General features: G+C 40.5%; 1 protein-coding gene across 8 annotated transcripts in view; it reads right to left on the bottom strand.

The window, feature by feature from the left end:
- KALRN (kalirin RhoGEF kinase) overlaps positions 1–26,017 on the bottom strand; it is a 464,979-nt gene that overhangs the window by 183,595 nt on the left and 255,367 nt on the right. For all 8 annotated transcript variants that reach the window (XM_057368584.1, XM_057368576.1, XM_057368577.1 and 5 more), the window contains exon 11: positions 7,368–7,559. In XM_057368584.1, coding sequence (XP_057224567.1) covers positions 7,368–7,559 — 192 coding nt within the window. The remainder of the gene's footprint in view (positions 1–7,367; positions 7,560–26,017) is intronic.

Raw genomic sequence — 26,017 nt, 5'->3', positions numbered from 1 at the left:
TAACTWCAGTAACTGTAATAATCAAATTCTGCACTTGATCAAACTGGTAATAGGCTYAGAAAAGTTCTTCCTACATTGGAAGATTTACTCAGTTTTAAACCAGTATGATACCATACAGTTTGGTGCAGGAGATGCTTCCCATGCTACAAATGCAGCAATTGACTAAAATAAATGCAGGTACCATTACATTCTCCTCTTTATTGTTCACTGGCCCTGAACATCTCATCTCTTCTCAAACRGAAGTTGCAGCACCTCTTCCCTCTGTGTTTTTTCCAGTGACTGGCTGTATCTGCCACTTGCAGCCTTATCCTGATCTGCTGCTGTGAGCCTTTTGTGCCACTTTGYGCACTATGCCTTGGGAATCTTAGAAACAAATAATTTCTGACAATTCTGAACCCTTTTGAAACTTGCTAAGGATGGAAAAACTGCATGACTTTTCTTTAGCCAATCAGTCTCGTTGGATCCATTGATCTAAGCCACTACAATGACACCATTTTCAACTAAATAAATAGATTCCAGTGCACACATGTACTTCAGGTGACAGACAAAATGTGTCTTTTGAATGCTGAGTGAATTACAGAACTATCCTTGTATGGCTTTGATGAAGATTTACTCGGTTCACAAATTACTGCAGGCACCGGCTGCCCAATCTGTTGCCTTTGTACACAGCACTAAAGCCCACACATGGGAACTGGGAGAAGCTCATCTTCCTCAGCTTCAGCAAAGCAGGAGGATGGGCAGAAATGTGTCTAATAAAAGGGTGCTTTATGGGAGTTGGCACATCCAATTTAAAGATGATCRTAAAAATCCCTTTTAGCTGCAGCATGAACCACTGTTATCGGGAGAGTGAGGCATTCAGGCTGGAGACCCATTTCCACAACACACAAAACACATGCAWGGGCCTAAAAAGCCAAGGACAATGTTTGTGTGGAGCCATTGGTCAATAATAATGCTGGTAAATGAAAAAATATGGAAAACAAAGTATGAAATTAAATGCAATCTACAAGAATCCTTTGCCTAGCACATGGTGGAATGAWGGAAAGAACTTCTCTTCCATGAACAGGTTTGACTTCCTGACATTTGGTTTATGTGGCTGCATTTACAAGCATTTAATTTGGATTACTTTGATTTTGTCTCACAGTTTTTTGCCATCACAGATGGCAGAATTTTATTCACTAGTGGTCTGGCTGTGCTTCAAACTCCCCTGCTCAAGAGCAGGATGTGCTGCCAGGATACCACAGCTTCTTTCTTTCCCAGCTACTTAATCCTTCCTGAAAAAACTTGCTTCTGGGCAACAAATGGACAGGAAAGAAGGGCACCCTGCACCACCCCAGCTGTCCTGGTTCCTCAGTTCCAGATCTTTGGTAGTTTTACAGACAAGATTGGGCTCTAGAAAAAAACCCACCAAAGATAATGACTGCGGAATGTTTGCATTTTGGTCCATGCCCACGGCCTCTGGAGCTGGAGAGGGATTWGCTTATATTTTGCTGCTTCATGGTAATTGATTGCTGATAATCCAGAGTGCATTTTTATACAGCTCACATACAAACAACCATTTTTTATACCAGCAAAGCCCTCTCCACAGCCACAATTATCAGAATGATAAGTGACAAATGATCTGTCTTCTCCAAGGAATTTGCCATGAAGGCAAGGGAGAGCACTAAAAAAATCCAGGGTGTGAACTGGCCACTCAGCAAATATCTTATGTCCACCGAGCCAGTTTGGGTCATTTTAATGTTTGATAAAWGTTTTATAATTTGTTTTTTGAATCTGGACACAATACGAGAAAAGGAAAAAAGGTGCTGTCCTGAATAGGAGGAGTGTGTAAGTGTGGTAAACATGGTGGTGGTAAACATGTTCAGAGAACAACACCTTTTCAGAGCTTCCAGAAGTTGCCAGCAAGGTGAGTTGCTAAACTGAATATACCCTGAATCACAAATCTTTATTATCTAGTGGGCGACCGCTCTGAAAAGTCAATATTAGCAGTAGAAATCAAACAACAAAATGTTAAGTTCAGTAACATTAACTTTGATTGCTGGGTCAATTCACAGTGAGTGACAGGATTACAGGATATATTCCAGAACCACTGTCATGTTTGCTCCATGATTAACTTCCAAACATTCTGTCAGCTCTTGTGACGGGAGTCAATAGCAGCCGACCTCAGCCCCGTGAGGGTTCCGCTCTCTGATTCCCAGCAGATCTGCCTCAAAGTGAGGAACAAACCCTGTCAGAATTAGTGATCTACACTGGAATAATCTCCTAATCACAATATTCAACTGAAGCAGAGGAAATTTAATTTCACAGGTCTTGGTTATCAAGTAAAATTAAGTTAGCAGTGCCTGCAGTAAAACACTGTTCCCGTTCCTGACTRACAGGCAAACCCACTCCATTACCCACTTGAGTAACCCCATGATATCTGTGGGGTGACCAAGGTGACCTGCTGACCACAAATAATTTAGGTTACAATACAGGAAGTTGTCTGACACTTAATGGTCCAGGACTAAGCTCTCATTTTCTCATGGCCRTATCAGACAAGATGTTCAGAGTGAAACTTTCCATACCACGTGTCTGCCTGAGGCTGAAGGTGATGAATTTAGAGGTAAAAAGTCCAGAATGAGAGGAAGGGACAACAAAGGTACTTTCCCTGTGTTAAGAGTTTTATTTCTGCTCAAATGAGATGCTCCAGACCCTCCATGCTTTTAAGCAAGGGYTTGAAATTTTGCAGGGCTTAGATGTCAAGAATACACATTATGTCATTCACGTGAAAATTTTCCCAAACTGGATCACTCAGAAGACCTCTGCCAAGTTCCAGTTTGCACACGTTCTCCTGTTAGGAGTCTGGCAGTTGCTTTTTCCTCAATTTTAAGTTTTTCTCTGTGGGCCAAGTAGACATGGCAGGCTCCACATGGGAGTGCCAGCACTGAGCACCTCATCCTCCTGCTCTGCTGTCCCACTAAGGGCCAACAAAGCACAGGGCACATCATCTGGAAACACAATTCTCCACCTGTCGTTTTTTTCATACTGGACTCAACACAGAACTGAGACCAAATGAGAAATCTAGAGGTGGTAAGACATGCTTTTCACACCCCAAAGAACTACAAAATGATTGCAGAAATGCTTTGTAATTTAGTTAACGCACATATGCTATAAATGATATAGTATCATTTATATAGTGAAATCAGTGAAATTCTTCTCATTCTTAAGTTAGCAACTGCAGTATCAGATAATACAACAAGTAACACAATAAACCTAAGTCATCATTTCATTATGCAAGAGGATTTTAAAAGTTTTTAATGATACAGAAATGGTGACAGTGCTCTTTCCTGCCTACATTTTTTTAATACTTGGAAATGTGAAGTATACTGCAGAACCGAAGTATAAAACTGTGAGACAGTMAAATATTAAGATTCAGATGATGAATTACAAGATGTTTTTCTTGTGTGCCTTGAGGGTTTTGAGTGTTCAGGGTGTGATTTTATGACATCTGCAACCTCTTCTCCAGGAGGCTCAAAAATATTCTCTTTTAAACAAAATCAAATGCCAGCCAAGAATCCTGTATCATAATTTGATCCTAGAAGCCCAAAGTTCACAGAACAGCATCAACTATCATGAGATTTGTGATAAAAGTGCAAGATCTGACAATCCTGACAATAATTGATTCAGATTTGAAGAAAGAACCTGAATTCAATTACAYTTAATCCTGGGAGAAATTATTCAGGTACGAGTCTGTTGAATGCATTCATCCCAGTGATAATAATTTATAACTTTACCCTGCCATACAGATAATTGGATTCGATTCCCAAGGTACCAGGTTTCTGCTCACACTATCAGAAATGCCTTGGTCCAAAAGGGTACAAAAATACTGACTACAAACTAGAAGAGCTTAACGAATACTATAGGACAGTGGGGGACACAAAATCTCATTTATAGGCATGGYAAGAGCACAGCTGCATTACTCAAGAGTTATGACACTAACAATCACTTAGGGGACTGCTTTCAATTTATGCCTCTAAAGTGTTATCACCACACCAAAAAGTCCTCGTTTCAGGCTATTGTATTATTGTTAAATAAGGTTACTTAAAAAACCCATCAAAATTATTGTTATGTTTAATTGAYTGTGTTTTTCATACTCCTTTAACTGCATAAGTCAATGTTTAGCAGAGGAGATCCTCTTTAACGATCTCACATAAAAAAAACAGTGATTCAAATCTTTTGTAGTAAAAAAAACCCTTTTGGACTTACATCACCCATGGGGATATCTACATTTAAATGACTCCATAATTCAACATTACCTATTGTCCTGAAGAAATTATAGGAAGACTGACTACAAAAGGAAACATTTCTTTCACAAGATCATTTTCTAAAAGTAGGAGCTGTTCAAAGTTTCTCAGGTGCTGGGAATCTGAGCCATTGTGAGTGGAGATAAAGAGGTGGGCAGAGTACAGGTGAAGCAGTGAGTTCACAGTCAATGAACTCATCCACACCTGGGAATTACCACATCAGAAACATAATTCAGATGTGCTAGGAAGGTTGTCAGAAGAAACATGTTCATTGCAGGAAGCTATTTAAAATATTTCCAAAAAAAGTGTCAGTAAGACCGATTCTTTCTACTTAATTCAACCTTTCACCAGTTCTGTCTCAATAAATTAATACAACATGAAATGATGAGAATATGTGAAGCTTAGATGAAAAATGCATCTAGGCCATAATTTCCTGCATCAGGGCCAAAAAATTATGAACGAAACTTTCCAAGGACAAAATAGAAAGAGTTGTTCATAGATTAAGAAAAGGTTTTAAGAACTACAAAGGAAGAAATTAATAATGACTATTATTAAGTAACTGCTGATGAATGCCTTCTGGAATAATGCAGAATATGTCAGATGTCAAACAGGTTAATGTGGGAACCAAACTGCTTTCTCCTTACTCCAAGACACTCCCAGGTGATGTGTCTGGATGGTCACAGCAAGTCCAGCACCAGGCCCTACACAGCAGGTCAAGGGAGGTCTCGTGAGAACCATGACTGGAATTTCTCTTGGTAAACAGCAGCAATGGACCTCAGCTCTCCCACTGTTTTGCTGCTGCTGCTGCAGCAAAAGGATTCTTTGCCTTGACATCTGCTGGGATTTAAATTGATCATTTATTTAAATTTACCTGGTTTATGTTCGTATTGAAGAATGACAATGACATTGATTAACTGGCCATTTTACAGTACACAAGAAGGGCCAAGCAAGGCCAAGCAGTCACTCATTTCYACCTAAGCCAATCTGTTTATAGCAYAAAGAGGYAAATAYGGATCCAAACATGTGCTAAGGCTCTCCTGTTGTAATGCTTTGCCCTTTGCACCAATTCCCCCCTGGCAGCCTTTTGTTACTACACTGTGTCTGTGGGGATCCCCACAGCTGGCAGAAAAACACAAAAACTACAGAAATGTCCTCACTTAATTGTTTTGGCAAAAAAAAACCCTGAGATATTGAGTTGTGTGGCTTCCACCAGCACAGAAATGTGTCACTGAAGGAGCCAAGTAGTGGCACACAGTGAAATTCACAGAACCTGCAGAAAATCAGAGTGTTTGGCCCCCACAGGAGTAACACAGGGATAAGTGAATGAAAAATTCCCCTTGCAGAGCTGCTGGACATCCTCAGATTTTGGGGAACTCTTGGAGACTGAATAACTTTATCAACCCAACACAATGGCTGTCATTCATTATGATGGATGGGGATTCCTGTGTCCACCCTGACTTTGYTGATGTCCCAGCAATGCCACAGCTCCCTTGACTGTCCCTCTGGAGARGGAATCACAAAATCCTGAAATCGTTTGGGTTGGAAGGGACCTTTATAGAAGAGAGGCATTCAGAGTCTGTCCACTCTGGATGTCCTKAAAAATGACACAAATTAAATACTGAACTTTTCAAAAAGACATCACAGAACCAATCTGTCCCATGGGTAAACATTAATGAGGCAAAGATTTAGCATTTACTCTCAACATCTAGAGAACAGTATTGATGCTACCACAAAAGACTGTTTTTTTAAGAATTTTTTTTAAATGTGATTTTTTTTATACATCTGCATTTTYATTYACCAAAACAGAACTCTTTAAAACCAGGTATGCAGAGCAGGCAAACTCCCCTCTTGTTGCAGAAGAACAGGAGTAAAATGCACGCCAATTCCAAACCCTTCATGCAGGGAGGCTTTACTGCACAAAGCCAAATTAGGCTACACAATACCAGTAAGTCTTTTTTGTTACTAATCATCACCTGCATAGGTGAATCAAGGTTAATCACTGCAGGAAACTGTTAGGAAATAAATTTTACTGAGAAAATTACCAATTAAGTTTCCCCAGTGGCAAACCAGCATAGCTGCAAGTGTTTGAGCAACTCTGGGAACAACAGCATTATCCACAGGCTGAAAGTTAACTATACTTTAGTATAGTGCAGCAGCAGGATGTAAAAGAAAAACCTTCATGTACCAGCAGCTATAATGGACATGCTTTTACTCCATCTTCCATGCACATATAAACACACGTGTGCGTGCACCTTCTACTTCAGGGGCTCCCCWACACGTTGATACATGCAAGTTGTTTGTAACATGCAAATCAATGAGCACAGGCAAAGCTTTCAGCTTCTCAGAGTATCTCCCTGATCAAGTGTGCTTTTGCAAACAGATGCTGCAGAGAATGAAAACAACCATCCTGACTAATTCCATCTCTCTCAACAGAAATCCTATCTTTAAAAGTCACTCACCACTGAATGGCCTTTGGACTGCAGAAAATGTGAAGTATGCTTTAATTACATCCCCAGTGGCCTCCCATTTGAGGTCCTGTCCACTGTATCTCTGGCAAGACAGTCTTATCTCTGGATATTTTTCAATTACACTAAACAGCATATATTGTGGTCCTCACTGATTCACTGTATCAGTATGTGGCTTTTTTCTTTAACAGTTGTTTTGGAAAGGCAAGTCTGCCTCATTAAACAATGTAAGAYTTCTAGTAACACATAATGATATTGGATACATTAATTAACAGTACATTCAAATGGAGTCCTCAGAGGATCATGCTGCTGGCATGTTTGTATTTAATGTGTTAATATCAACTCACATTCTTACAGGAGAACTGTTGCTTTCTAACAATACATTCTAGTTGTGATTAAGCACCACTTAATATGCTGTCCCTGTATTTTAGTGTACTGTAACATTCATATGTTTCAATCCCATTTATTTCCTCTTTACAACAGTCACACATATGCATGAAATAGACTGGATAATATCAGCCCTGTGTGGTGAAAATGTCTTTTCTCTGTGATCTGAGTTTTCAGAGACAGCCTCTTGCAGCACTSTACAATACACAGCAAAACTCCCTCGAGCACATCTTACCTCTTTGGTGTGGGTATGGAAGGAGACTGACATGTCCAAGAGAAGTTTCCTCTGTTCCACCCTCCGGACAAAGTCCTGAATCCGAACTTCCAGATGCCGGGCTGCTTTATAGATCTCTTCAGGGTCACATTCCCCAGTCTGAGCCAACTGCTCGGCAGCCTCCAAGAGCTTGTCTGCATTGGTGTATGTATTCTACCAGCAAACAAAGCAAGAAACACAGAATGAGTAATACAACTGTGGCAAGTAAACCCCTGAAAGAGGCTGCTTATCCTTAAGGCATGAAAAAAAAGTGATTACCAGAGTTTTAAAACAATAGCAGTATTTCCTACTGGCATTACCATCTGTGAAAGGAGAACGTATAAAGCTACGCAGACTAATCCCTGAGTACACATGAAATAATTTCTTATTTGAAACACACTACCCCAACCCAATCCTGCCAGGCACAGCAATAAGACTTCCCACTTGTTTATTTCCAAGTTCTCTGCAATTTCTCAAAGATAATGCAATGAAGCARCCAGCTCAGAGGTCTACAGTGCCTCACATGATGCTCAGCCACCAGCTCGCTGCAATGGCCTCCCAACTCACATTACAGCATGTAATCATGTCAGCTAGAGATGTTTCAGCCCCAAGAAATATTTGCCTTTCACTGGGTTTTGTGAGCTAGACAATATCTCCAAGCTCCTTCCATGTTTTTTTCCTCTTGTCTACTGTTCTGCATTGCATTTCTCAATGGAGTGAGTCCATGTCATTCMCTTGCAGCTGCCAGTGTGTAATGCTCATTTCCAGTTTGCCCAGGGCACATACCTGCCCTGCATTGCATAAGAATTTGAACRCTGCACTGTCCTGGATAGATTTACCCCACAGCCATGGCCTTTGTGGGATGAGGTATATGACTCCCACCTTACAGAGAGGGAACTGAAGAACCCAGAAGCAAATTAATGTACCCAAGACTTGCCACATTGATTTCAAGCTACCTGCCCATCCTTTCTCTATCTTTTTCACATTTCTGGAAAACACCACTCAACTAAAACACCASAGAGTCTCATAAACAGCAGAAATGGAAAGTGAGTGCAGTCATCTTCTCCAGAACTGTAGAGCTATACCTTAGTCAGMTATGTTTAACAAACTAAACACAGCCAGCCCTTGCTGTCATATTAAAGCTTTCTTCACTCAAGAGGAGGCCTACAGCTCTGTGGTATTCAACACTTAACAAAAATAAGGAGAGACAAAGATATCAGCCTAAGGGTGTTTCCAGTACTGGACTAGATCTTCAGAACTGCTTGGCACTGGTTTAAGATTGCTCCCACTGGGAATTTTAACCTCCACATCAAYAGAAGAAGGATTGTAGCACTTTCCTTGTCAAAATCCTCCTCAGTTTAAAAATGCATTAACTTGATGCATAAACACAAAATACCTTTGGACACCGTGGACACACATGCAATTCTGAGCTTTACACAAATGCTGTCAAAAATAAAAGCCATCAATCAAGCCATGTTGTTCCTGCTTAGATAATATTCTGCTGCAGTCAACAGTGGTTGCTTGAGAAAATATTCAATACAGAGATGGAACACTGACCTCCAAGTGTTTAATGGGGGGAAATATTTCTAGTTATAAAAAGCAAAAAGAAAACAGCTCATTCACTGTTCATTTTCCCTGTTTCTGTGGGCTGACTACAAATATCAGGTATTTGCATTTTTCGTTTTGGACTGTGAAGAACATATTCRAGACAGTTTTGTTACCAATATTAAATTTTTATTGCCTCACTTTCAGGCTACTGCTATAATRGTTAGGCTGTTAACAGCAGCAAAATTTTATGTTTTAATAATCATTTTTTGGAAACCTCTTTAGCTGAGAGTTTGTAAAAAATGTTCCATTTAACGTGATCTGAATTAGGGTCCAGTTTCACTTAACAGCATCCCTTCTGAATGATCCTCTTCCAATAGTATTTGRAGCAGATGCCAAAGCTAGCACTATTTTTCAAAGTCTAGTCCACTCTGGGGTTTTTCACACATTACCACTACAAGAGTTCACACACCAGTCCAGCTCCCTGAGCAGAAGAATGTTCCTGCTTTTATACCTAGCATTTAACATACTTGTAAATGCCTTTCCTCTCTCCTTGCGGCACAGATTTGGGACACAGAGCACCTTTGTTGAAATACAGTATAAACACAGCKTTGCTGCATTTGTCCCTAACACATTTAGGTCCATCTCTGCTGCAAGCCATTACAGATTTACTAACTCCAACACCTCTATATTGAATTACCTGTGGATGACATGAGTTCACTGATACAATGCCCAGATGTCAATACCCTGGTGAAAAGGGTGTAGGCTGAACACTTCAGGGGGGAAAAGAATGCAGTCTGGCCTCAACAGAGGCTCTGGCCTCACTATACAGACAATAAAAGATGCAGTGGTCYGGAAGCAGCCCCTTTGCATTGCACAAGGTTCTCCAAARGCAAAGGGGATTTTCTRCAGAGARGCTGTTTGGGTGTGGAAGGAGCCAYGCTCTGTTTTCCCTGGGCTGTGACAATGCATGTGAGAGTACAAGGATGCTTCCCTCAAGAATTCATACCTAATTTTGGATGTGTTTGCATAAATGTGCCATCCTCAAAAAGCTTGAACACAGCGCATTTTGAGTATGGGGATATTTTTGTTCACCTCTTTTTCTGTCTTTGTCCACTGAGGAGGTCAATTYAGTGCAGCATTTTGGTTTTGGCCCATGTGCTTTCACAGAATATTATTCCATTTAGTTTTTATCTACTCCTAGGAACTACACGTGTAACAGTTTATTGCTGYATGTTTCTAGGCTGATTACATTGAAAATAGCTGTGTCTAGTGGTAGTCCAGGGCAGAGTTCATGCCCTTAATCTGGACAATTTTTTTCCAGAACAATCTCCATTTGCACACTATTTTACAGCTGTATATTATATTTGAGGGGTCATGTTAAACACAAACTACATACCCTAGACTTCCCTTCTCAAGTAAATGTTGAGATAAGGGGAATGAGGAAGCACTAGTCTGTATTGATCAAGTTCTGGGGCTGTGCAAGGCAGTTCCAGGCAAAGGTTCCTTGTACTGATTCACAGAGCTTTGTCAGCTGAGTTTTACCATTAAAAAGGCACGGAAGAGAAGGCATCTCTGGAGGCCAGTAAGTACCAGCTAGAGAGAGAAAGAAGACTAGCTTAGATCTGATATTCTTGACTAAAGACTAGTGACATGAATCCCATATTATGCCTGCAGGCTGAAGTTTAGGAGACTTATTAGGCTCTCTCTGATGTGATATCTCCTTTATGTTCTTTAGAGTCGTGACTCGACTCTTCAGCACCAAAGATGAAATCTCTGTATCAGCACTCCTGCTGGGAAAGTTGGGATGTTGAGACAAAGTTCAAAGCCTGATCCATCTCTTACTGAAAACAGTAAAAATTATTTTACTGACTTCAGGGAGAATTGGGTCAGGCTTCTAACCATCTACCCAAGATCACAGGAGGAAAAAATGGGAAAAAAGCTAAAAATAGAACTATGGAGGCCTGGTACCTGTTCTGTGCATAGAGAGTGAGTAGAACTCCTGCCCAAAGAAACTACAGCATGATTCACATTGGTAAAATCATAATTATGGAGCTGATTCTGCAGTTCTTGTCAAGCCTTATAAACTACTGTTATTCTYAATTATGAAGCTCAGTTACTGCCATCAGATTCTTCACTCAAGCGACTTTGTTAAAATTAGCTCCAGTATTTGTTGAGGTTAAGTGATCTCAGAGTCAGGCCTTTGTGGAGAATTATATCTTTAGTAACTTGATATTCTAAAGCTAAAATAAGTGACCGCAATGAAACATTTCTTTGATAAATAAATCTGAGGTTTAAGGAAGCATCCATCTTTGTCAAAATTCCTCCTTCCTTAAGAAGGGCAAAGGCTAAGTGCATATGATGATCTAATATAAGTTGTGATTTTATTCCATTTGAATTGCACATAATCAAATCAAGACTTACATTCTTACTTGTRCTCTGTTGCTCTAATTCAAAACAGACTTACCAGGAATTACAGTTACAGAAGTTACAGGCAGAACATCTCTCTGAGGTCATGCAGCCACTCGCTGTCAGTACAAGATTATTCCCCACTATACACTGAAATGGAAACTTCTTCAAACCTTTTAAAAAATACCCAGGCTAATGAAATTTCCATCAGCACCTTCTTCAGACTGTTCTTCCCTTAAATATAGAAATTCATCTTCAGTTTTTCTTGTCTTAATTTCACCCGAGTTCTCCTTGCACTGTTCTTCCTGAAGTTTGAGTTCTTAAAATACTACAGCCTGTTGTATTCATCTTTTGATGAACATGCAAGAACGTGACTACTTTTAAATGAATTAATCACATCTGCATAACTGCTTGAACAAATAAGGGTCTCAGGTAAGATAGTGAGCGCAAGCATGTGTGACTGTGTGTCCAAGAATCACTTGACAGTTTCAATGGCATTACTACAATTGTCAGAACTGCACCTATCTGCAAACACAGTGAGGAACCAGAGTGCCTGGAATGYCACCYATRCTTCAGCAGACCAGCATTTTTCAGTATGAATTAAATATAAAATATTCCCAGGAATGAGAAGGTGGATACAACCCAGAATCCTCACTGACCATAGCAAAGAACCAGGTATTTTTCTATGTATTCCTTTTATTTATGGTTTTCCTTCAGGGTTCACATACAAACCAAGATGAATTTATTATTTGAATTTAAAAGAGTGACATTTACACATTACAGCAACTGCTAAAACACCAGATAAATTGATTAAAAGCTACCTTAGACCTTCAAACTAATAAATAAGCAAGATTAGAATTAATAGCTGGGAATACATTAGCTAAAATAATTCCTCTTTGTGCTATTTCATATTGAGTGCCTACTTTAGATTAAAAAATATGTTGGCTGTGGTGTATTTCATCCCATCAATTGTTCATCTCAATCAGGAGTACACTCATACATCAAGTAGAGAATACTTCCATTACCACAATCATGTTAATTAACTCCAGTGTGATCACAACYGTTATTCAATGAAATGCCAGTAAAATATACAGTGAAATGTTTTAAATCACATTTAAAAGCATAAATCATATATCACATCCACTATAGTAAGTATGCAAAGACACACAGATGCACAYGTGTGTGTACATACTACAAACACACAAAGAACAAAAGCACACTTGGCAAAGGTCTACACTTCTCAGCCACCTTCAATGTTATTCTGAGACCAAGAGAAGTGGAGATTTGGGAAAGTAAACTACATGTAGGCTCACTCTGTGCTTATAAGAATATTTTAGTTTTTATTTTCTGCCACCTTACTGTTCTGGTAAAAGCATATCCAAACAGAACATTAAAATGAGATGATGAAATACTCCTCCTTCTGTTTCAATATCTTATGGTCTTTGCAAAGATCTGTAAAAGTTAGGGAAGATACATGAAATTGATTATTATTGGCTAGGTTTTATTCTCATATTTTATCCTTGGTAATATACATGAAAATAGCTTGGTCCCTTCACTTTGAGAACGTCCTTGTACAGGAACAGGAATGTAAAAGTGAGCCACAACAAGGAAAGCGGGACAATTAAGACAACAAAACAGTAGCTCTGTTAGAAAATATGAAACCAAACTGATACTGCTCAGTGTTATGCAGCACAGTGAGTGCACTGCTGAAACAGAATTATCACTGCCCAATTTCATAACTGAGTAACTTGCAGAGCGTACAATTGAGAGCTGCTCAAGTGACTCTATGGTAACTGAGCCTTTGAAATTCAGCAAAAATGAGGAAAGCRTTTTCTTTTGTGGAAATAACAAGGGAGCACAAGAAGGCAAACTGTCAGGAGTGAAATACGGCTCCTTTTGAAAGCTTCTTAAATGATTAATAAAATCAAAACACCCAGGTGGTTCACAGCAAAGCTCCACAACTTCTTTATGATAGGGGCAAAAGGGAAGGTGGATGGAGAAGTAAACATGCAGCAGCTCCAAGGTGAGCAGCAATCCAGGGGGGCAAGGTATTGTTTTCTGTCCCAAAGGCTCAGWTCACATCTTTTCTGAGCCCTACAGACACGAGTGCAATCATGACAGCTTTATCAAGTCCGGTTGGTCCCTGGAATTGAAATAACTCCAGGCACTCTGGGTTTAATATCATGCTCATGGTTTGGAGATTTCAAAGACACAGCAACAGTATTAAAATGCTTTGACTGTCAGCAGCACTGGGAAAAGCCAGCACCAAGTACAACTGGCATCATGTTTGCCGTGAAAACAGAAGGAGAAATAAACCTGTGAGGATGTGAATTCTGAGCCTGTTTTTTTAATAGAACCTACTTTAAATAAGACAGCAAAGCATTTCCTCTTCATTTCCCCCACAGCCACTACCCCGASTCAGCTATGCCCTATTTCCAGTAATGTGGAGATAGGTTATAACACCTTTCCTGAACCCATTTGGAGTGACATGGGACTGTTTATAGAATGAGATAATGTTTAATGGAAGAAAATTCGGCAAAACTTTGACCCAGCCTCTCCTGAGCTTTCAGCTTAAGAATTCCTACACAGCTGCATACTGAGAGCAGGCAGTCTGGAGTACAACACAGCACTGCATATACATCACATAACAATCATTCTTTCTGTCTGGGAACATATGACCAAAACATAATAACACAGGCTGCTGCAAAATGTAAGTGTACCACTAATGCATCATAGGACCTTCAGATTTGCAGTGAATCCTTTTTTGCCATAAGTGAAAGGTCACCTCTGACAAGCAAWCTGATTGTTGACAGCAAAAATACAGAGGAAGATACGCCACATCCTTTTAGCATGGTCAGTGCACCGCTGCTATCCAAGGAAGGATGCAGAGATTTAATTAAATTTTTGCTGCTGCTCCTTTGAAATACAGATTTCCCTGCTCCTTTGAAATACAGATTTCCTCACTGACATGCTGCATTACATCAGCTCCCGTGCACCAGTCCGGCTGGGAATGGTGCAGGAGATGCTCTCAGTGACAGCATCACTTCTTGTGGTGCCATATCCCAGCACTGTCTATGTTCCCTCGAGATTCAGATGGGAGCCTTGGTGTTCTCCTGAATCCCTCCTATTTTCCCTGTTGAATTTAACTTGTAGCAAAGAACCACTTAAAAAAATCACTTTCCTTCGAGAATAAACCTCACTCTTCAGTACGCTGCCTGCCAGAGACAAACACACAATKAGAATAAAACACCCACACTTCTGTTTTGTTCACAATTTGAATATTTCCATTTGGGAAAAGCAGGTTTCTCAACATACTCTGTTAACAGGAATGGTAACCACCATTCTGTAACTAACACCACCTGCCCACCACTCACAYAACATCCATCCCCATCTCCCTGCTCTCTGGACCTGAGACAATTGCATGGAGAATGCCTCTCTGCTATCTACAATAATAAAACAGTCTCARCTTCAATTAAAGCAACTTTTTACTTCACCTCCTTGTTCTAGCTCAGCATCAGGAGCAGGTCAGCAAGATGGTCCCTTAGGTTCAGAATCTCTTCACTGTCAACATTAATTCATCTCTCTGTCATGGTTTACACATTGGAATTTGTTTCRAATGAGTAGAAACCATTTTCTGAATCCTACTAGATTTATAAACCAACTTTTCACCGCTGTCACTCCTCTGACATGTGAACTGTCTGTATAGCTTACCCATCAAATTAATCCTTCAGAGGTGCCACYGAAGCAGGATGGACTAAAGGCTGTCTTCCCTCAAGCTTAAAAAAGGTTAAAATCTCCTGTAACACTTAGGGAGATGCATTGCATACTTAWATTGAGGAAAGATGGAAGGAGGTTTCACTACSCTGAAAGTAACAGACCATTYTATTTATTTTACACCAGACTTATTYCWACACTTTAGAAARGTTCCAGACAGGAACTAACRTTTTTCATGTTGGCCTGAAAGCACTCATTTGGGGTGCATTTTAAAAATGTGTTCTACTGTGTGAATGAAACTTAATTCAGCTTATCCATAAGCACAACAAGGATTTAGAAAGATATCATGGTTTTATTTCTGGCTCTTATTAGGGGGCCACACATGATCTGAGATAAATATATCTTAATAATGACTTACAGTGAGAGATCTGGTACAGAGACATTCCCACCATGCTATAAAATGTACTGATTTTTGGCAAGCAGTACATCTCCATGAATATTGCAGGCATATGAGATACTGTTTTCATAATCAACATCTGCCATATTTTTTAATACTGTAACATCCTAACAGCTTTTTAGTGTATTCTTTATTTAGTATTGCTGAATCCTTTCTTCTCCCTATTCAATCCTCCTCAGAAATCCCAAATCAGCCCCCAAAGGACAAGACTGGCCATGACACGAGACAAAAGCAAAGATCAGAGAAATTGTCTTTGAGTTGTCTTTTGATCTCTGTCTGCCTGCTGTCCCTGTGCCAAACCCCAAACAGGATTTGGGCACCTGCCCCCACCCTGGAGGCCTGTCCAGCAGGTCCAAACAGTAACTCACACTCCTTCCAGCAGTCTCATCCCAAAATAATCTCCTTTTTTCACATCCCAATGTCAGCACACAAATCGGATTCTGCTCTGTGCTCTGAAATACCTTTTTTATTTCTCCCTGCCCCACATTTACATGCGCCTATAAAAAAACCTAAATTTGCAATGGTTAAATGACCTAGTGACCCAATTCCCTATCCAAAGGGGGAGCACACTCAGGAGAGATGACTGGCATTTCAGTGTGGCTGCACAGCTCTGCTTCTCTCCCTTTGGTTTTCAGCACCTCACAGAGGAGTGAAGCCTGAGCAGTGCCCACCACTCTGTGCACTGAGGAACTGTGCTTTGGCACAGATAAAACTCAATCCTTTGGGAAAGGGCCTGGATCTCGGAGGAGAAGCTTCCCACCTCAAGTCACAAAATATTATCATTTTGCAAAGGAGGAATGGTGTGAATGCATCCCTGGCTGGGTAGTATCTATCTGAGCCACAACATCTACCTCTGATTTTTAAAGGGTTTGCATTAAGTGTATTTTGAGATTAAACAAACCCAAGAAGACAACAGAAAGTAACACTGAGATAGTCCCAGACCCCCTCTGGCACTGTGGAGAGCTGCAGCTTTCCAGTCCTTCCTGCCCTCAATTTTCACATCTGGGCATTGACAARTCCAAGCTCTGGCTGTCAATATAAATCCTGGCAAAACAACCAGGAGCCAGAGGCTGAACCCCAGTGCTCTCAGTTATCTCCCCTCCGAGCAGAAATTCCTTCATTCCACCCAGCAAGGCACTTGCTGCAGCTGACACATTTAATGGGAAGGCTGCAATTCCCATTCCCTGATGGTGACAAGTCACAGCCACCCTTTTACTCTGAACTGAGCCTTAACATTACTCCAGAGGCAGCAACAGCAGGCTCTGCYCTCTGCAAAACTGGGATCTCACCAAGGCCACAAACACCCACCTACGCTGCACAGGGGAAAACAGCACWGGCAAAATCTCATTCTTTGGACAAAACACCCTTATAAAAATAATAAAAATGAGAGTTGAGTGTTATTAGGAGCAGAGCCATTGTTCTGCTCCTTCTGTGAGCACGCAGTGGTTTCTGTAGTATCAGCTGCATACTAAAAGAGGCAGTCATGCTAAACTAACACGTGTGCACATACTCACTGACAGGTCAGAGACAYCTCCTGTCTCAGTTCCTGACTTCTTGCAAATTCTGCAACTTCTTTCTCCCCAAACAAGCRCCATTTCAAATGCAGAGGCATGAGAAGGCTGCTTCTGCCTGGTTTTCTCATGTCAATCTTAGAATTTCTCTCCCTAGCTCAGCAAAGGAGGAGAGGGCTCTGTGTTTTTGCATGTGGGGGTACTCTGAACCAGACAYTAAACAAAGGTGCCTTAATGCCTCAAACCAGATGCCATTTCCATAGTGACAAAAAACAGTGCTTCCTCAGAACTCGGTTATGCAAAACCAGATCCCACAGCCCACAGTTATGGAAGGCAATATTAATGGCTGGATTACAAGCATCGAATCAACAAGTGAATTATTTATACACACATTAGGATTTTTGTCCCTATTCACACGTGTAATTCCAAAAGAACTGTGTAAATCCACTGAGGTTGCCCTATCTTTATACAGGGGAAATTGAGATCYGAACACTATCCCAGGGAAATAAATATTAAAAATAGGTTTATATGCAATAAAAAGCATATTGAATAACATTGAATACTATCAATTTATAAATAATCAGTGTAAAACCTCTGCAATAGTCTCATTATGTAAGTGTAGTTTTTAGAAATTCAAACACCTGATGTGGGACTAGGAGAACATCCTTCATCTGGACAAKTAGGAATCTGTGACAGGGAAAGAAGAGAGGGACAATCATGCTGCCAAGCAACTTCTCTGCAGTGCAGAGCCATCAACTTGAGTCTCCACTCTTTAGAACAAGTTAATTATAAGCAATTTATCTGAAATTGGAAGTGTGATTTTGTTCTAAATCTTGTGCAGCAGAGTGATCAATGGAACTCAATCTGTTTCCAGAAAATTTGCACAGTAATAACAAATACTTAAAATCTGTCCTTGAAAATTATTTTGCTGTATTAGTGCATACAAATCCCTGATATTGCCTTAATCTACATTAAATTTCATTTTTACCAGTGTCTGCAAAGTAGCATATTTGTGACTGGCAGCAATGTCATAACCAGTTGCTGTGGCTCATGTTGTGCCATTCTCATAAAGCCATCACTGGCTGGCCCAGAGGCAGCAGCACAGCCTGGGCAKYTCCTTCTACTGCASTGGAATGGAATCCCAAAGTAAAAAKGCTGATACAATTCACAGAGTCACTCTTGTCCCCTTGACCTTCCCCGTTATCAATAGCTACAAGAAATTGAAAAGTACCAGTCCACCATCATTGCAAATGAGACTTGGACATTGCTGCAATTAATCTTCTGGAATCGATAAGGTACTGTTTGATAAACCACTGACCTGCCAATAAGAAGAGCACAAAGAAAAATGACCAGAAAGGTTCAAAAGCCTTTAGATGATGATGGTTTTCATCACCACAGACAGGTCAGTCAGAAGAACAGTGGTTTTTTTACGTGGGTATATTTAACAGAAATTGTCAGTAGCAACTACCTTTTGTTTCAGCTATAGTTTTATTCAGTTGATACATCAGTATCCTATTGAATATATTTTTAGTACTCAGTTTATATAACGTATTGGTGCAACAATTTTCCATTGCTCTCTTTAAGAAATTTTGGGCCTTGAAGAAACAAATTCCAGGGTTTATCTTCTTTAGGAAACAYTGGCTGTCTTTTCTGATTCAAAAAGAAATTAGTTCAAAATCTCAGAATTCACTGCACAATAAAAATTCTATTTTCCGGAACCTCCAGAATTAAAAATATATTTTTCTTAAATAGCTTCATTGTCTCTCTTTCTGCCATGGGAACAGCATTATGCCTTTATAGGAAATTAAAGGAACATATTTTAAAGACACTAAAATAAACCTACCCAAATAAACCAGTGATAGGAAGCTAGCTCCTGGCAATTGTGAAAAAATGCACCGTGTTGCCAAGACTTGAGATTTTTATAGGGAGCATTTAGATTGTGAATCATGCTGCAGGAGGTTTAATGAAAAGATCCAGCTGTCAAGTGATTTTGGAAGAGAAGAAATAGGAATGAAAATCACCTTGAGTTGGAGAAGCAATACACTGAAATGTAAACTCAAAGACATGGTATAATAGACACAGCCCTTCACACAACTGCCAGGGAGATTTCTGTGCCATTACAGAGCTGTCTAAAAACAGGTCCCCCACTACCACCAGATCATGGAGTACCACTGGCCACCAATTCAATTCCATCACTTGCAGAAGATTTGCCAGGCTGCTGTTTCAGCAGCCCCTGGTAATGGAGTCTCCGTGGTTCTGATATCCACAGAGTGCTCTGAAGARTCCTTCCTTCCCACTTTTCAGGGAAAACATGGCTCACATGCCCTGCTCCTGACTTAGGGCTGACAGYTGAGTCCCCACAGCACCACACCTGACCCAGGCAACCTGCACAGCCCTTCCCAGCCTTGCTGGCTCCTGGCCCAGGCTGTGCAGAACCATTTCAGTATCTCTGCTCTTGCAGATACGTTCCGAGTTCCCTAGAGGCTTCTAGACTTCATGCACGAAGTTTTATCATGGTTCCCATGATAAACTATCCAGCCCTTAGGTGTGCTGTTACAAGTTTTTGGATCCTGCAGTTCCAAGATAACCTTCACAGACAGCCCATGTATTGGTTGTTCCATTGATCTCTGCTGTCTGTGACCGTCAGATGCAGCCTGATGCCAGCCAGGAGGAGAAACCAAGAGTTCTGGAGCACCTGCACTGTGGTACAAAGGCCTGTGTAATCTGCTGCCAATGGGCATTTTTCCTCTCTGTGCAGAAGTGCATACATTTACATAAATAAAGTGAACGGGAAAATGCAAATCGTAGCTTCAGAACTTGCTAATGGCCACGTAAAGGATGATGAAAATAAGAGTAGACCTGATTTTTTTGGTGTCTGTCTCAGGCTTTTGTTATTTTTAAAAAGATCTGGCATTACTGAAAGCACAGTTATTATTGCCAACTTTGAGCATATTTCTTACCAGGTTTAATTGCCTGCTTTCTCCCTGTTCCGGTTTAACATTTCATCCTACATAGGMTTTTAGTCACTCAAACCAAAGTGAAAAATCCTGTATGCCCAGCAACCTATTCCTTTCAACAGCCAGACAGGAAAAAAGTAAAAAAATAATTATTAAACAAAACACCCTGGGACAGTGTTTCCTAAGTGCTCATTATCAACATGGGCTTCTAATTTATTCCTAGCTRTTTTACATCAGTACTGAACTTCATGCCAAACTTTAGAACAATGACATCCAACAGAGCTGGAATTTGTATGGGAAAGCACTARGTTTTTATCCTGAAGGCCAAACAAGTAGCTGTTTGCAATTCAGCTTTGGCCTGACTATTCCATTACCACTCAGTTTTAAAGCAGTTCAAGTAAAACTGTGTGGAACTGAGAGAACACAGAATACCATTTTTAACTGTAAAATTTCTTACTGGATCCTCTGGATATTTCACATGACAAACAATCATATTTTTTCAACATATTTGCATCTAAGGATCTTCTTATTTGCAAGAGCTTTTTGAAAACTCTGAACAGGCAGAATTTTAGGAACAGCACAATGGAGGAAGGGGATACTCTAGGAAAGAATACTGGAGAACAAATTGCCTCTTAGATAAAGAATATCACCTGAGCTTTGATTTTTTTTTTTATAGCTGATATGGCCCTTGGCTTTCAAGGTTCTTGCTGAAAGACTTCACTTGCAGAAAATACATTTACCTCCCTTAGATGAATAAAAGGGAGAGCTGAATCTTAATGGAGCTGTGAATGTACACAGAAGATTAACTTTGATGGTACAAAAACAGTGTTCAGGCATTCAACCATCATCTTCCAAAGTGGTCTTGGAGGAAGGCAGGCACAGACACCCAAGAACAGGAAAACTGACTACCTTCCCAAATACCAGACTGCAATGTCCAGCATTTTGCTCACATTTTGTCTGGCTCTTCTTCTTTGTAATAATTCAAGAACAGTTCGCTACATTACATGCACAGCTCAGCAAAATGGATCCCCTAAAACTTTCAAAGACAGGAATAGACGGTCCAGCCACATACCTAAATGAAAACTATTTTTGACACAAGGCTGGAACCAAGGGGCTGCTGGACTGGACAAACCCCATGAACTCTGATGGCCACACTCGGCCTCCAGAAAACCTTCGTACTGTGTTTGATAAGACGGGACAACCCCACACATTTTGAGCCAAGGCTGTTCAGAACATGTGCTTGTTGTGAAATTTCACTTTGTAAACATCAGTGCCTTTGGATTACCATGAAAAATACACCAACTATTGCATGAAAAAACTCACACAGGTACTGAATGCAAACTCAGTTGTAGCTGTGAGCTTAATGCAGCCCAAGAGCCTTGAGAACAGCTCCAGAGATCTGGGAGCAGCTTATCCCATAAACACCGATGACAAGCACTACCTTGACTCAAACCATGGACCGCCCAGCCTCGTATTTAAAAAAATAAAATATTAGGGGGGTTGTTTTTCTGGGTGACCTTGAACAACGTGGGTTTTGGCAGGGGTGGGAGAACACCATGGGACAAGRAGCGAGCCAGCTTCCACTTCTGCTTCGTTTCACTGCGAGACAATGTTTGGTTAGTTTGGATGAGAAACATCGGCTCTGTTTCCCATTAGAGCTCAAGGCTTTTCAGCGCATTGCGAGTGCCATCTGCAGGTGGAAATGCTCACTGGTTCACCAGCCGAAACGTGGATAAACCTGGACGATCAGAAATATTAACAGCACCTCTGAGGGGAAAGCTTGTAAAGGCAGAAAGGTACAGAAATGCTCGTTCCAGACCATCCACGAAACCACTCAGACCTGTGACAGCAGAATGCAAGGGATTGTCAGAGCAGCTTCCCAGTGTCTTTCCTAATTCTGCAGCAGCACAAAGGCAGCAATGCTSTGTGTGAGCAGAGGAGGATGCTGAGAAGGCCACTTAACCTCTCCTGCTGGGAATGCCACAAGAGAGGAAAATTATCTGTGACCCTCTCTTCATACACAGAGAACAGGAGAACAGCTTCCAGCACCTGCAGCTCAGCCAGACAGTGCTGAAGTGTGGGGAGACTTTTCCAACTGGAAGTCCTCAAGATACAAGCCCTGAGTAAGGAAAATAGAGAGCCTAAATTAAATAATCTTTTGATTTACAACTGCAACCGGCTGGACTGCAGTTATCTGATTTGCAAAAAATAATTCCAGGCAAGCAAAGAGGCCATTATTGTACACCACTGTACAGTGGCAGCCTGTGAACARGACCAGCACTGGCTGAGAAACAGTTGCAGGTACATACAAGATAACAACCTCMCTCCCAGGAGCTCAGGCTTTTTAATCCAAATTCAAACATTTGCCATCTGTGCGTTCTGTGTAGTATAAATACAGCCAGAAAAATTGCCAGAGCTTTGTCTAAACAGCAGCTATGAGAGAAAGAGACCCCAAATTACATTTCCTTTTGCCCACAATACAGCGCTGTAAAATCACTGACATTTTCYGAGAACAGCTGTATGCAGGAATGTGATCTATTTGGGCCATGCCTGATTGAATCATTACATCCAGATTTATCAATCTGCAGTTTCTAATCAGACAGAGAGGGAGCACATTCCACCCCTCAATCTAGTGCCTTGGCAGGTCAGTCAATCAGAGCATTTCTCAGCACAGCAATCCCAGACACAAGATTCTGGTTTACATGCAGTAAGGCAAAACCAGGAATGTTTTGCCCCCTGTTAAAAATGTCAAGAAGACTCCTGAAAATTGCCTCTAGTCTGACCTTTGCAAATGCCCTCCTGAAACAGCAAGAGATAAGAACAAATAAATATATCAGAGCCAAAGAAAGTAGATTTTTGAGAATAAATTTGYACTGTATGGCAGGCTAAGAATTTTTATCAGAGAACTGCCAATAGCAAATGCTATTGCTCATATTGTCAGTCCCACCAGGTGTGTCAGGAGAACACTTTTTACACTATTTTGTTTAAGAAAAATGAACATAACCCTTTTTATTGCCATTAAAGCTAGTAATTAACACTCTGATGAGGGGAATGGGCAAACTCAGCAGTTTTTTTAGGATGGTGGCATGTCTGCTTTATTGCATGGTTATATTGGGTAATAAGTCCTGTGAAAAATAATAAATATTTATTTAAACTCATAATTAATTTCCAACATACTCTAAAGAGTTAACATCAAGAAGGGAGTTAGGAAGAATAAAAATTGGTCACAATCAGAGTGGAGAGGAGCTTTATTCCCTGACTGCAAAATCAACCCCACTAGAAGCTTATGCAAGAGAATTCCAGGTGTGATAAATTTATGGCCTCTCCTCTTACCCTCACTATTACTCTTTCCAAAGCAAAGAGTATTACGTTCTCAAGTCCTTGACCTCAGATAAAGCCTAAGATTCCTTTCACTTCCCTCACCGTGTGTCCCCATGTCCATTTGCCAGCACCACATTCCAGTGTCACACTGCAGACAGGCCCCATAAATTAGCAATTATATTCTCATGTGAATGCACCAGAGGAAACTATTCCTGTCAAAGTTGTTGGGGAGGAACCAGGTTCAACTTGTGTCAATTATCTGCAATTAAGGAGGCACCATAAACCTCACGTTCCCAAGAGTCCAGACAGAGCAATGAGAAGCTCATTGATTCCACCCATCAGCTGTAAATGAATCAGATTCACAGGAACCCAAGAGGTTCTACAACCACATAAACTACACTTTGCTCTGCCTCTCCCTTTGCAACACCCACCTTCATCTGAACATATGTGGTCACCCAGTGAACAATATTCATTTGCTCTGAATTTAGCCTGGCAAAGTGAAAGAAAACGTGTCTGAAGTTATTCGCAGACAAACCGGCTGAAATGGTACAGAAGGAAGCCTAACAGGGAGGTTAGAAAAGCCTTCAGGAAAATAATTATGTTCTGCCCTACCCTAGCACCTACACATGCAAACTCCACATTGCAAGGTTCCTCCACCCTGATGAAGGGATGGATCTCCAAATGACATCAGCCAGGGGAGCAAGCCTTAAATGAGCTGTTGTTTCCATGTGCAGTTACGTGGCTTGCTCTCATCTCTACTGTCAGGACCATGTTGTTTCTGTCTCACCTGCTCATAATTTGTTTTGTGCATCTCTAGTTTAATAATATTCAGAGAAGAGGGCGAAAAAAATGCTATGATCCAGAAAATGTGAGATGTAACTCGCATTTCAGATCATGTATCAGAGGAGGGGGATTTAGAAAATATTAGTGGCATAAAGGATGTGAAATCACCTCATTTCAGCTCCTATATATTACATGATCTTAATTTTCATTTGCTAGGCCAGTACAACATCCAGTAACAAGCTGACTCAAGCACTCACTCTGGAAAGGCCCTAATATTGATTTTAGGATGAMAAAACTCACACTAACTTGTGCTTTTGGATGAGGCCTTGTAGAACCATTGTTTGCAACCTCCAGCCTAAAATCTATTTTAATAAATATGCAGAAATTTACGTTTTTAGAAATTCAAGCCTATTACCAGAAAGCTTAAATCCACAGGTGATTTCCTGTGATTTCCTGTTTAAATTCCCATGAAATTTTAGAAATCCACCAATGCAGAACTGCTGCTTTCAGGCTGTGTGATTTGTCAATGATATGTAAGGATTTCCCATCACAGCTGAAAGGTAATACTGAGTTTCATTAGCAAGCCAAGGAATGGGATACTCCATCAAAAACTGAACAGCTAACAAAAAGAATGTTGCTAATCTGAATTTTCAACAACATAAATAGGAAAGGATTTTCAAGGGATTGATGATTAAGAACATATTAGCAGAATTAAATAAGTTGAATATGGTTGAGGCACATAGGAAAAGACATGCCAACATTCTACAGATATTTCAGKGCTGTTAATTCATCCCATTTTCTGGGATTTATCTCCTTAAGAGAGATAAATGAGGCTACAGGGATATAAACAAGGGAATAATAATGAAAAAAAAGAGATTGAGAGAAATATAAATTCACTGTGAGGGAGAGAAGAAAAAATATCTCATCAGTAGCTGCCATCAGGCAGTGAAATACTTTCCCTGAGGAAACAGTGAAAAAGGTATGTCCCTGTTACTGGAAATATCTTACACTGAACTAGGCCAGCACATGGGAAAGGTTCTGCTGAAAACCAAAATCTTGTAAATTTTTATCTTATGCCACAGCAAAATATCTGAGCAATAACCTGCCCTGTGTGCATCAGGAAGGCAAACCATTTRATATATTCTGCTTTACATAGGTCAATCAGGATTTTATCTGAAATACTCAAAGGATAAGTACCTTCACAGATTATCAGTTACAGACAGAGGATGTTTCAAATGTGCCCCAAAATGGTGTAACATGATTTGACAGCCAGAGCTGAGACTGGGTGATCTCTGATCATGGACATTTAGGGGGGAAAAAAAAAGTGATTCAACCCATGGAAGAATTTATCAAAGGCCCTCCTTCTTTTAAATTCTATAGATAAGGGCAGGATGTATGTTTAAAGATCTACTATGACTCCACTTTGAGGAACAGTTGTAAGATTTTGCCTTCATACAAAATTCCTGGAAAAGTCGTGCTTACACTGTCTTATGAGGAGAATTAATAATAGTAACAATAACAAGGTCTACCTGTAATGATTGCCTCTCATTCCAGAACAAAATATCCCTTCCACATAATGCACTGTACTCTCAGAAAGGGTGGAAGATTACTTGTCCTTACTGCAAACACATTTTGGTGCTTCCCTGCTTCTTGATTGCTGCTTCCCACCTCACGGTCACAGCCCTCAGTCTCCACCGTAGGAGTTACCATTGATTTTTATATCACTCTCACTCATACCCATTCTCCTCTACGTCCCAACAGTTTGTGCTGCTTTCCCATAAGCTTCTTGTTATTTCTCATGGGTTTTGAGACCTTTCATCAAGCCAGTGAGGTGATTTTCTGATTGCAAGYCCTGCCTCTACCCCGCTCTGCAGAGTGCATGCTAACTTCCAAACCTCGGAGACAGGATCCATTTGGGCAGGTCCAAATGCTTGA

This window comes from Malurus melanocephalus, unplaced genomic scaffold (genome assembly GCF_030028575.1).
Source record: "Malurus melanocephalus ecotype Western Australia unplaced genomic scaffold, MMel_1.1 scaffold_94, whole genome shotgun sequence".
Lineage (NCBI taxonomy): Eukaryota > Metazoa > Chordata > Aves > Passeriformes > Maluridae > Malurus > Malurus melanocephalus.
Note: the sequence above shows the minus strand (reverse complement) of the source record. Positions and strands in the feature narration are given on the sequence as shown.